The sequence below is a fragment of the Triturus cristatus genome, unplaced genomic scaffold (assembly GCF_964204655.1).
Source record: "Triturus cristatus unplaced genomic scaffold, aTriCri1.1 SCAFFOLD_168, whole genome shotgun sequence".
NCBI classification, from domain to species: Eukaryota; Metazoa; Chordata; class Amphibia; order Caudata; family Salamandridae; genus Triturus; species Triturus cristatus.
The window spans coordinates 482,631-495,850 of NW_028187305.1; the positions used below are offsets into that span (position 1 = coordinate 482,631).

Here is a 13,220-nt window from a genome sequence, read left to right on the forward strand (position 1 = left end):
CAGCAAATGGAGGAAGGGTCGAGCATTCCCCACAGCGGCCGCCTGAACGCCAAGGAAATCGTGAGTCACCCCACCATGCTAGCGATGTGGCCCCCGCCACACTCAGGCAATCACTGCCGCAAGTAAGAGCTGTGCACTCCCCGCTGTACAGCGCCCGAGAACGGACAGGCCACCCCCGAGCAAAGCACTGCTCCGCCGTCTACGCTCCCCGCATCTGCAGCGTAGAAAGGAAACAGGAGGCGCCGCAACGACACCGGTGTGCATGCCCCAGCCACTACCCGCAGCCACAGACAGCACGAGGGCACTGGCGCAGGGCATGAGGAGGCCCGGCCTGCAGGTTTAATGCACACAGCCTGCGGTTGCCCCACAGCACGCTCCAGCGCAGCCGGTGACGACAGCTGGCGCAGCAGCGCAGGTGGCGAGCGGCCCCGGGGCTCCTCCGTCTACGAGGCACCAGTGACCACACCGGCGCAGAGCAGCACCCAACACACACAGCGTGTGTGAGTGCGAGGAAGTCGCCACCTGCCAGCGATGGAGAAGGGGTGCGAAGCCTGTGTGAGCCGGGACGCGGAGAAACGCATGGCCGCACGACCCGTGCCCAAGTCACCCCCGTTGCTGCCAGCAAACCTGTGCCCAGCCGACGTACACGGCCCCCTACTGTGCCCCCCTACCTTCCTCGATCGATCCCATAGTCAGGAGGTAGGCGCGTGGCCATAGGTTCCGTTCGGTTCGCCAGCACCTGTTTAGGCCCAGCGCTGGATGCCGCCGTCACACAGCTCCTAACTCCAGTAGCTGAGGAGGGGAAGCGTAGCGGCCCAGCGGCCTCCCAAAGTCACCCGCAAAGCGAGCGCCAGACTGCAGTTGTCAGCTTCGTGGAGACAGCCTTCAAGAGGGAGAGGCGGCTGCGGTACAAGTCACCAGCACCTGCAGCGCCACCTAGCTGCACCTCACCCAAACTGCACTCGAAGCAGCAGTGGGAAATACAACCGGGGGAAAGGCACTTACCGTCTGCAAATGCACAGGAGCGGGCACATGTCTACACCATCACCCCTGCATACCTGCTACTCCTCACGAGAGTGACACGTGGGGGCCGGGGTCAAGAAAGCCCGGTAGCACAGCCAGGACGACGTTTCACCCGCCACAGCACCTGCAGCAGCAAAAGTATCCTCCCCGCATTATAGGCAAGAACCACACGGCCCGCACCTCGAAGAAGGAAGGCCGGGACAGTGGATACAGACGCGCTGCCTGGTGGCCGCCGGTGGTACTGCAGCCCTCCCCACGAAGCAGCAACGACGGACACAGAGGCCGGGGTGGTGCGGAAGGGCCACAGCGTGGTTATCGATGTTCGCACTACTCCACCACAAGTAACTGCAAGGGGAAGGAACCAGTAAGGACAACCCCTGTCCGCCTGGCACGAAGTCAAACACAGCCCACCGAGAAAGAAGCTGTACCCACAAGCGACAGATTGCATGACCTCCACTGTCCAGCAAGCACAAAAGCTGTCCCGTCCAGCACAGCAGGGTGACTACAGCGCCACCCTCTCCCCACTAGCAACAGCCAGTATGGACGGCAGGTCAAGCGCAAGAAAGTGGCAAAAGAAACAGTTTTTCTAAGGTCAGCCCCAAAAGGAAGCCATACACAGACTCAGTCAGCGATGGAATGGCCCAAACGGCCACATACAGCGAGCAGCCCGCCCAGACACGCAAGCACCTGCAGTGCCAGCATAACAAGGTCCACACGTAGGAATGGCCTCAGCATCTTCTACGTCCCAGGAACATGCAAGGGGAAGAAAAGAGCACGGCCTGCCACTTTTGCATAGGACGGGGAGACTGACAAACCCCGCAGGAAGTCGCCAGAACCTCAAAGCTCAGTTCAAGCTGCAACGCCAAAGACACCCACCACCAGCAAAAGTGGAAGACCGGACAGACAGCAACGTCCTCACAGGAGCTGCCCTCCCCCTTTTTGACAGCACTAGAAGCGAACAGTGCGGAACACGCACCACAGGTGGCCGCCCAACGCTTCCACCAGACAGACTGCCTGCCCATGCCCAGTCGCTAAGACAGACTGCACTAGGCACAGCAAGACGGGCCCTCGGAAGACTGCCTGCCCATGCCCAGTCCCTAAGACAGACTGCACTAGGCACAGCAAGACGGGCCCTCGGAGAAGAAAGCCCATGAAGTGGCCCTCGGCACGCTGCGAGCGAACCCAGCAAGGACACCTTTGAAGACAGTAAAGTCGTAAGGTGTCTGCCACGTTCAAGAGACTCAAGGTGCCCCCAGCTACACCAGTGCAGACCAGCTAAGACAGTGACGTCTCAAAGGAAGCTGCCCCCAACCATAGCGCAAAGACGACTAGCACAGGGCACGCACCACACGTGGCTGCCCGACGCCACTGCCAGGGAAGAGGTTGCATCACCCGTCCCTACTTGGGAACAGGCACAACCGCCAACCTCACCACAGGCACCCCAAGTGCCAGAGGACAGCGTCCAAGAACAAGACGGCTCCACAACAAAACGGGAAAAAAGCACAGCTGAGTGCAGCACAAAGAGCGACCACGTCCCCACTGCAACTGCAAAGCCCCGCAGCGGCCCGCAAGCGACAGTGTCCGCGACACAGTGGCCTCTTCAACACAGCCTCAAGATGGAGTCGGCGGTGACCCACGACAGGCAAGGAAGGAGTCGCACCCGCAGCGGCCCGGAAGCGTCACAGTGTCCGCGACACAGTGTCCTCCTCAACACAGCCTCAAGATGGAGTCGGCGGTGACCCACGACAGGCACGAGAGGAGTCTCACACTCCACGTGGCAGGCCGCCACAGCAACGGGCGCTCCAGCGACACGCGACTGGACATCACGTCGCCCAGCAAGCAAGGAGCTCGCCAAAACAAAATCAGAAGCCGGCGCCATGACAGCGCCTCCGCGAGATCCAAGCGCATCGCCCTCGAAGAAAGAAGAGTGACAGCCCGGTCACCCTGAAAAACCGGAAGACATAGGTAGACTGAACAGACCGGAACAAGGAGAAGACCAGGGACTCACAGCAAGCCAAGAGCTCACCCTGACACATCTGACAGCCACCAAGGCGGACCACGTCCCTGGACACAGCCTTACAGGAGAACCGAATGTAAGCCGCAGCAGCCGCGAACCGCGTCTCTCCACAACGCCTCCCCAGGTGAACGGCCGCTTTCCAAGTGTCGGAAGTCCGAGTCAAGTGGCGTCCCTGCTCCTGTCCGCTGATGCCCCGGGTGAAGATCTGCTCGGAGTGTCCGTCCTCACACCGCCTCAAGTTGGAGTCGGCAGTGGCTCCCAAGCCCGGCAAGAGAGGATCAACACACTCTACGTGTTAAACTGCCATGGACGCTTAACATCAGCAAGGCGGAGGCACGTGGCTGCCCAGGTCCATCCTGACATCCGAACTCTCTCAGCAAGCCACCACCACCTGCAATTCCGACTCACCACGTAGCTGGCAGCCATCACCACGCCAGCCATCAACACATGCGTCAAGCACCACTCCATGAGTACCGATGGACTGGAGTCCGAAACCGTTGCCACACAAGCCGACTAAATGGAACCCAAAACCACCTGTGAACCTGGCCTACACCGGAGCAGCGACAGCGAGTGCAAGTCTTGACCAACACTCCTCCACCCGTGAGGGTTGTGCGTGCGACCAAGCAACGGCTCCTCGGCGGTCCTGCAGCTGCCCCCAGACGGCACACAAGCAGCGGCTCCAGCGCAGCCTTCCTACAGTCCGGCAGCAACCCCGACAACGGGCCTCCCCAGGCGGGAGAGCGAGAAGAGACATTGCCCCACCGACAGGGTACCGGTCACAGCCAAGTGTTCCACAGGGACAGTCGGTCCAGCAACACCTCCGTGAACTCTCACGTTAGACCCCGTCCATGGTCATGACGCAGCCCACCAAAAGAACTAGTAGATCTCACCACAGACCATCACCGACGTCAGCCAAGAGGAAGCCATGCAAGACACGTTATTGTCAGCGAACGGACGGTATGCAGCGGACGTCTCCAAGCCAGCGGTCGTGCCCCGAGTCCCTCAGGTTAAATTGCGAGTGCCCGCGGAGAAGGTTCTGCTGCAAGCCAAGTTCACCAGCCCACGTCTGATGTCTTCCTGCCACCTGACTCGAGAAGCTGATGGACCCTGTGGTATTTCATCAACTGTGTTTTTCCCCACAGGTTGGACTGGACTTTTTTTTTTTTCCTTCAATAAAGTTGGGGAGGAATGTAGTGTCCTGCGAGACACGCTCTAGTGTCTCACAGGAAGCTGTAATCCCAGCCACTCCCTCGAGGGCTGGACACACTGCACCCCACACCCATCCATCACGGGTGTCACGAGTGACGTGGCCCCGTCAATAAAAGAGCCCGAGTGCACGTGCTCGTGGCTAGTTGCTACTGTACCGACCCCTGTGTCCGTGTCAGTCATTGCTATTATGCGGGCCTGAGGCCCAACTCTACAGGGCTGTGCGGAAGCGCTGTAAGGAGTGTAAAGAGCAATGCATCAGTGTGATACGGTTATAGATGTGATGCAGCGCAGAAATCATGGAACGTACAGAGGACCATCAAATGTGAGGTTTGTTTTATGCTTTCAAATAAACTGCGGCCGTTATGCACCAGCTAAGTCTCTAGATCTTATTACTAGTTATGGGGAAAGGGATGGCTAAGGTGCACAAAGGAGGGCAGAGGGGGGCACGTGCACGTCTGGGAGAGGTTCATCTAAGTTTCCTTTCTGTGTCGTCCGTTTTAGTGCTTTACTGCCTTTTTTAGTTTCCTAGATGCCGATATATAGTCTATATATCAGTTTTAAATTAGACACAAGAGTTTGGCCTTATGTTGACCAAATCTTTAGATTGGGATGATAAACATTTTTTTCACTTTTACAATTACCAGCAAAATAATTATTTTAAATAAAGAAAACACGTTTGCAGAAATAAACTTTATTTTGTATTTATAATACAAACAACCCATATTCGCGCATAAAGTATTCAAAAGCAACAATTAGAAATTGTTACGGAGCAAATTAGTTCAGCCCTACTACAGTACAATGAAACATCAAATGAGAGTTTGTCAAGGACATAAGAGAAATATGATTCAAGACAGTTGCAAATGGGTAAGAATTTAAAGTCCCTTCATGGATAAAAGACTAAGCCTGGGCCAAGCACCACGCTACGCTTGCGTAGTTTGTGAAGTTTGCGCTACTTCGCACTATGCGAATTGCATGTAGCACAGTGCAAACACACGTAGCATAGCGTAGTGCAGCGGTCATTTTTTGCTTGCTCGCGGTCCTCAATGTCAAGTTGGCGACCGCGAGCAAGCAAAATGACATCCCGGCGAGACTTTTTCCTCGTTCGCGATCAGCAACATCAAGTTGCCGATCGCGAGCGTAGAAAATAAACCTCCCGGCGAGCTTCTCAACAAGAGGACGACAGGTTTCTCATTGCGAGTGGTCGCGTATGCTTGCGACCGCTCGTGATGAGAAACTACCAGTCCGCGTTGAGAAAGCTGCCGCTCGAGTAGAATCTACTCGAGCGGCAGAAAACGACCGCTTGCACTGTGCAAGATGCAGTTCGCACTGATTGCACAGTGCGGACAAGCATCCGGCACTGTGCAATCAGTGCGAACAGCATCTTGTACAGTGCACTACGCAGTTTGCGAAGCTACGCGTAGCGTGCGAAGTGCACTACGCGTAGCGCTACTTCGCAAACTACGCCCAGGGTTATAAAAGACTACAAAAACCACATGTAAACAAAAGCAGCACATTTACCAGGCAATTGATAAAAACAGGCTCTCGGATGTCAAACACAAACTATTTCCTCCAAAATGACTTCATGTAAAATAAATTAGTCATTAAAATAGATGTATAAATAAAGGTATGTGTTCAAGGATGATTGATGACAGGTGAGAATTTGCTGTTTCAATGCGGGGTCTCTGGGCGCCTGGTAATTCGGCTACGGCAATCCTGGCTGATAGAAGTGCTGCTAGAAGTGCTGACAGTAGGCGCAATAGGTCTGAAACATTCATAGGTCAGTCCAGCATTCACGGCAGCTTTGGGTTGCACGTTTAGGGGAAGTAGATTTTAAAAAAACAGTTCAGCCAAAAGAGCATTCGCCATTCTGGCCAGCAGGGGTCAGATTAACCACACGTTTAACTCCCTAAACTTTGCATGTCCAGCAATTAAGTAACTGCATCAGTACCACCTTAAGCAGAGTGGTGCTTCTTGTGAGTGCCACTCCTGGGTGGCTTACAATATCCTTATTTATACGGCCGGGGATACTTTATGCCATGTATATAAATCGCCTCTACATGACTCGTGGAATAATAGCCATTAAAATAAGTGTCCAGTGTTAAGTGAGATCGAATTATCACAAAAATATCAGCTTTAAATAATTTATAGTAATGCAACCATACTGGCCCCAAACATCAACTTGATATTTTAAGAATACGCTTAGTTCCTAAATAGCTGTATTTTATTTGCTTCAAATTAACTCTCACCTCCCCCAAACAAAAGATTACAATTATTTACAAATAATTTCAAGCATAGGTTTCGCGAATCCGCAAATTGTGGTACATGTACAAGAAGTGTTTTTCTCCATTCATGGATGTTCATAGGGTCCAGTAAAACTATCATAAGAGGGTGAATGGTTTCCGCTCCTTTGATGCTTTGTGGACCATTTTGAAGACAAAAAAACTTTGACTGCTATTTGTGTGAAAGGGGTTGACTTGTTATTTCAAGAGCTTATGTGGCATTGGGCCAGGAAAATCCCAGCAGAATTTGGGATTTCTGTCCAAGTGCATATTGTTTTCCAGGATGGGGACTTGACGCACCAACACGGTTTGCACATAAATGTTAGTTTTAAACGTACTAGTGTGCAACAAGAGCTAAAAAGGCACGAGGGTTCACAATTTAGGGCACTATAATCCAATACATGCAACAATTACCAGATGAGAACATTTAGTAAAAAACAGGACTGCCCTCTCTACACTAGAAAAACAGTAGGAAAGAGACCTGCATTTAGAGGAAAGATAACACTTTTTGGAATGATTGAAGTACTAATCAGGCCCCTTATGGCCGCAGTCCCCTATACATACTCAGCTGGTCCCAAAAGCCAGACAAGTAGATTACATTGTTCAGCCCCCCGTGGCCTTTCGAGGGCACTTGGATGTCTGCAATTCTTTACACTACAGCATTTTTCTAGAGGCTTTGCTATACACACACCATGATGGATAAACTTCATACCCCTGAATCTTCGGCGCATAAGCACCACGTTTGGCATCATTGGATAATGTCTGAACCCCCACAACGGATCGGTTCTGAATAGTATGGACCATTTACAAGTGGGATTGGGATCCCCAATACTCAGAAGGAATGCTCATGTCGCTGGACACCGCGGGAGCTGCTGTACCCGCTGGCGCACTCTACTTGAAGCCTGCGATGGTTGGCTCATATCTGGTGCTTGTAACCAGGACTCTGGCACCTGGTCAACAATCGCTGCAGTTCAAACACAGAATGCTACCCGTGCACTATATCCAAGTTAGTCAACACAGACCCATATTCATGAATATAGGCTCCATTTACTTAAGGACACCTACAAAGTGTGTGTACTTGTGAGTATGAATGACTGTGGCAAAAGAAAGAACATTCTAAACATGGAGGCAGGAGAGGGGCACGCCGCGGTACAAGTTGGAGGTGTTCTGTAAGATTTGCACCCAAAATGAAAAGGAAGTCAAGCAAATCTCAAACACTTCTCCACCGAAAATAGGAAATCGTTTCTTCCAAGACATCCATGGTGCCAAACTCCAATAGGTAGGTTTCAATTCCCAATAGCTTGTCATAACGGAGAGCTCTGCAGTTAAAGGTGCAGAGCAGTGATGTCACTGTGATTGCAAGAGAGCGCCACCCACATGCTTCGATCATGTGAATGTAGGCCCCATGTTTGAGACACTCGGGGCTGTCTGTGATCAGGGTCTTGGCACCCGAGAACTCGAGATCAGAGTAAGTTGGGCTGCTGCAACCTGCACTCAAACCTTCATTGCCTCTTCAGAAGCATCGCTGCAATGGGGCATAACAAAGGAGCAGCTGAAGTACTGAAGACCCAGAGTCCGAATGTTCAGATGCTGCTAGTTTAATCAAGTACTGAAACAGGATGTGAAACCCACTGTTGACTGTCTTTAGTGTTTCGTAATTAGCTGCATAGATTCCATTTTTCTTTCTCGTTTTTACAAGGCACTTATAGGATTGTGCGAGTTTATCTGACTGGTAAACGATTAAAATGATTCTGGATGCGGTTTGCTACAACAAAGTACCATTTTGCGATTTCACACCAAGAAAGAGCACGTGGGAGGACAATGAACATGAATAAAAGACAGACAACTTCGGGACAAACACGTATGGAGGTCGAAGAGAACGTCTAGCATCAGATCCTGCATGTCTTTAGGCCATTTCCATGTAAACCTTTAGTAAAGTCCATCTGCACAGGTTAGTGGAGAGGTGGACCATGTATGGAGCTTTGATGGATGAAGGAAGAGGCAACTGACGAACACATGACAGAGGCCGGTCCCATTCATGTGTCTGCAGGAGGCATGTCAAGGGCATCAAAGGTCATTCCTCCATTCTGGTTCCTCTTGCTGCTGGACAACGCTCTCTCCGCTAGACGCCCCTATAAAGGACATGGACAATAAGAGTAAAAAGGCGTTTCCCAGATACATTTTGCAACCGAAGACACCTTTAACAGATCAGATGACATAGCGAATATGTGGGAGTAATTACGCATGTAATATGCTTGCTTTTTATGTGGACAACCCTTCTAAATGTTTGAAATGACACAATACTATTGAGTTTACCTCTGCACTGCTCACCAGCTAAGCTATTGTCTAAATGGGAATGTAGATATTTTACGTGTTTGAATATTTTTGAAAACACATTTTAAACCAAATAAAAAGGGTACGAAATAACGACTTTGTAAAGATTAGTTCGCCTTTTATGCATTTAAAAGACCCATTATCAAAAAACCTCCAGGTCAACAACACAAAGTATGTTCTAGGTTTGCGGCTCTTAATCAGCGGTCCCCGGACCCCTAGGAGTCCACAACACCTTGTTGTGGCGGGGTGAGAGCCCATCAAAAATGAAATACCAGATCAATAAAGTACATACACAAGAACAAGCAAAGTGTAAAACTGAAGATTTCTAAAGGTTTAGTAAATAAGAAATTTGAAATTGGAAGCTAAAACTTGAGTTTATATCCTTGTCATGAGTGATGTCATATGTGAGGTCATAAGGAACAGAATACAGGAGTAAACCCTTTCACCCAGTTGAGACCGGGTAAGTTATGTATCAAAAACAACAATGTCTCAACCAGTAATCATTAATAAAGACCGTTACACAAAGTGCGTTAATCACTTGAAGAGGGGGCACAAAGGGAGGAGGGAAGACCAAGAAATAGAAAAGAAGGGTTGTTATTTGCAGGTAGTTATACAGCACTACATTACAATTGGATTGGAGTAACCATAACGACAAAATGTGCACTGAACGGGCTTGTGAGAGTGAACGGTGCAGTGACACAAGTGGTAAAAACAGCGTGGAATGGCGGGAAACAGTAAAAAATAGAGTTATTCGGGGTCAACAAGTACAATTTGGATAAATATAAATACAATTTTAAGTTAACCTCGAATGACCCCGCAGAGGCCACAAATGATGCTGTGAATTTGATGGCGTTTCGACCAATTTAAATTGTGGTCATCATCAGGACGATGGTTACTAATTTCTTATATAGTGCTGTGTGAGAAGAGAAAGGTAAATAAGGATAAGAATGAAAAGGCCCCAGATACATGTATAGAAAGGAATGGCACCAGGTGAGTCAATTAGAATTTACCTGGTGGCGCAAGGTTGATTCAATCAAGGTTGGATATTTTGGCGAGGGAAAACAGCTTGAGGGGTCGCTGGGGAAAGGAAGAGTACACAGGGTCATGGATGATAGGTCGCAAGGCCTAAGTAGGAAAAGGCGAAGTGGGGAAAAAACGGGATTGGGGCATGACAAACAGTACCTGTTGAAAGCGTACGGGGAACACCTTGCTGGATCCAAATTGGCTCGGCAAATGAAACAGACCCTAAGGGATGAAAAGAGGGGGGACATGCGAAGCACGAATTAGAATTAAGGAAAGGTGAAGTGGCCATGGACGAGGTCCGATCGGGTCGGGAATTATGAATTCTTACCTGGGCGTTAAGTAATTGCTGCCCGAATTGTAGAGGCTGGAAATAGCAATCCGCTAAGTCGGTCGGGATGCCGGGTAGCGGCGTGCGTGTCAAAAGCATAAATCAGACAGGATACGGGAATTAATCCAGCAGGACGAGCAAAACGTCCACACCGGTTGCGCAGCGCGTAGGGTATAAATGCCGGAGCACAGGGCTTCCTGGTCACGTGGGGGGTAGGGAACACTAGCTTGAGTATTGCATCCAGGGCAGGTGACCCAGGGGGACTTATTTTTGGAAAGTTCTGTGAAGATTTGTCAAACAAGGCCAAAGTTATTACCAACCTAAAAAAACACTCTTTCTATGGAAAAGCAGACCTAATAACTACCGAATGGCGACCGCAAGCAAGGATCTGGGTAGCTATTCGAACTACCCAAAGCTGGTTTTACATCAACTAGTCTAGCCCACAGCTTATGGTGGAATTTCTTTTTAAAAAGTCACCTTTACAACAATATGGAATATCGCAAAGCTTTCTTTGAGAACACTTTTTCCATACTGATACCCAGCTTGTTGATATGAATGCATATAAATCTCTGCAGGAAACCTGATTGTTGATAAGATGGATATAGTTAGTGAACGAGTGGGCCATTAAGGCACACAGGAGCTAATTTCACAATTAAGTGTTATTGCCCTAGCTGGAGAATACTGAACGGTAACTGCCCGCACAGCAATTATGGGTATATACCAAAGGCAACGACACAATGGGAAAAGACTAATTTACAGGCTATTTCAGTGCTAATAAATGTTACTTGGTCATCCACCAATGTTAAGCAATGGTGAATGTGATTGGGTATTATCTCCTCCCACTGGTGGATCTCGCTCTAAGGGAGAAGGGCTCCTATACATACAACACAATATCCTCGTTTTTCATTGTGGTCGAGCGACTGTATGAATATTCTACATTCTGATGGATACATCTGCCTGTAGATTCCTCACCTTTTGAATTAACCCATGCGCTGCATTCCACAGAAACATTTCTCCTTAGCTCTCCCACGTCCATGAGGAAGTCGTAATGGAACGGCTCCACATGCTACTCCGCGTGATGTCATCAGAGCCATAAGAAGACCTCGTCGGCGTGCTGACGTCAGTTACTTTTTTTCCGCACCATTAATGCGTAACATTTGTTTTTCAGGGCTTTTCATTTCTGAGAGTTTCTTTGTTGCAAGTCTTCGGGTCTTTGTAGCAGCGACCATGGCTACCCAGAGGAAGTCTGGATTCAAGACATGCAGGGAATGTCAGATGTCGATTACTGACCCCCATGAAGATTGTTTGTGCGGTCTCTTGTCCGACCACACCGTCGGTGAGTGTTAGCCATGCACGCGCATGAACCCCAAGGCTTTAAAGGAGAGCAAGGCCAAGCTGTTTATGGCTAAGGCAAAAGAGCAGAAAAGAGGTCGAAGGAGGTCGAGGTCCGGGACCAAGTCACTGACTCCGCATACCTCGAAGTCGTCGAGGAAGCATAAAAAGAAGCAATGCCATGGTTCTCGATGTCATTCGTCAATGGATGGACACTGAAGTCAGGGTCTCCTGCTCCCCAACATCATTGCAAGGATGAAGTCTCTCCTTCTCCTGAGGTGACTTCAGCACTGTCTTCGGCTCAGAGAGCGGTGACTTCACCAGTGCAGAGAGAAATGATGCCTTTTCCGCCGGCTACTCCATTCCCGGCTCCAGGGTCTCCGGCACCACAACCGGAGTAGATTGTGCTGCCTCCTTGAGCTGGCTCAGAACGCGCAGTACCGTATCCAGGGTATCCTGCCTTCCCAACTCCAGGTACGGATCCATCTTATTACCTCAATGCGATCTTTGGCTTGTTTGTCAGAGCGGCTAACCCTGCTGGCGCACCAGTTGGCCTTATGGGCCCGCTGGCATACTCCCTGGGAGGCTCGCCACCTCACTTTCCTCAGGCACCTCTCATGCCTTTTATGCCAATGTCTCTGGGGAGTTGGCCTCTTTCAACACGAGGTTCTGGATGCCGGTGCAGTCTTGAGGGGAGAGAGGCAATGGACGGATCTTCTCCGACGCTGTGTGGCTCCAGTCCGGCGCGGCCTTGTCCGACGCAGTCTACTATCCCGGTGGACCTCCCTTCGACGCCGATCCTAAAGTCACCGGCACTGCATCTGGCAGCCCCAAGAATGAGGGCTAGAAGGGAAGCGCAAAGGTTGATAGAAGAGTAGTAGTATTAAAAACAGCATGAGGAGGCTGAGGAGGGTGAGATTGTTGACCCTGATCAAGAATTTGAGGGCCTGCAGAAGGCTAGTGGCCTGGATACATCTCCTGAATGGAAGCTCTACTCACCAAAAGGTCATCCAACACAAGAGTTGACTTTGTATCACTCTGTCATTAGGAAGGCAGCTGATCCGCTGGATTTACCATTACCTACTGTTATTGTGCTCCTCTAGGCAGTCAGCTGGGCCAGTCCAGTCTACACCTGCAGATAGAAAAAATCCAAACTTGTGGAGCAATCCACAAAGAAAGTATTCACTTTGGGTAGTATGGCTCTGAAGTTGATAAATGTGACATGCCTGTTGGGCCCGTATATCCATGCTCTGATGGTTTAGGTGAGGGAAGTGCTCCGAAGCTTCCTGAAGATGTTCAGGGCCATTTTTCGGAGTTACTTTCTGATACTCAATCTGCAGCCCGCCAGGTCATACAATCAGATCTTGACACTGTGGACTCTGTGGCCAGGGTAATAGGTCACTCTGTTTCAACCAGGAGGTGCGCTTAGCTGCGTGGGTCTGGATTCTCACCGGTCATCCAAGCAACCCTATTGGACTTGCCTTTTGACGTTCTTGTCTATTTGGAGGCAAGGCCGACTCGCCGCTGCAGCGCTTCGAAGACAGCAGAGCCACGGTAAGATCATTGGGTCTCCAGTCACAGCCCATTGGCTTTGGTTACCGCAGGTTTTGTGGTTTTGGCAGGACTATCATTTCGAGACAAACAGCAGCCACAACAGCAGCAGCAGGCGAACTCC

General features: G+C 50.2%; 1 protein-coding gene across 1 annotated transcript in view; it reads right to left on the bottom strand.

Moving 5' to 3' along the window:
• Window positions 1-8,176: 8,176 nt before the first annotated feature.
• The window catches only part of LOC146771977 (RNA helicase MOV-10-like), a 177,730-nt gene continuing 172,686 nt past the window's right edge, over window positions 8,177-13,220 (bottom strand). The window contains exon 10 of the mRNA XM_085640275.1: window positions 8,177-8,660. Within this exon, the coding sequence (XP_085496401.1) occupies window positions 8,596-8,660 (65 nt within the window). The 3' untranslated portion in view covers window positions 8,177-8,595. The remainder of the gene's footprint in view (window positions 8,661-13,220) is intronic.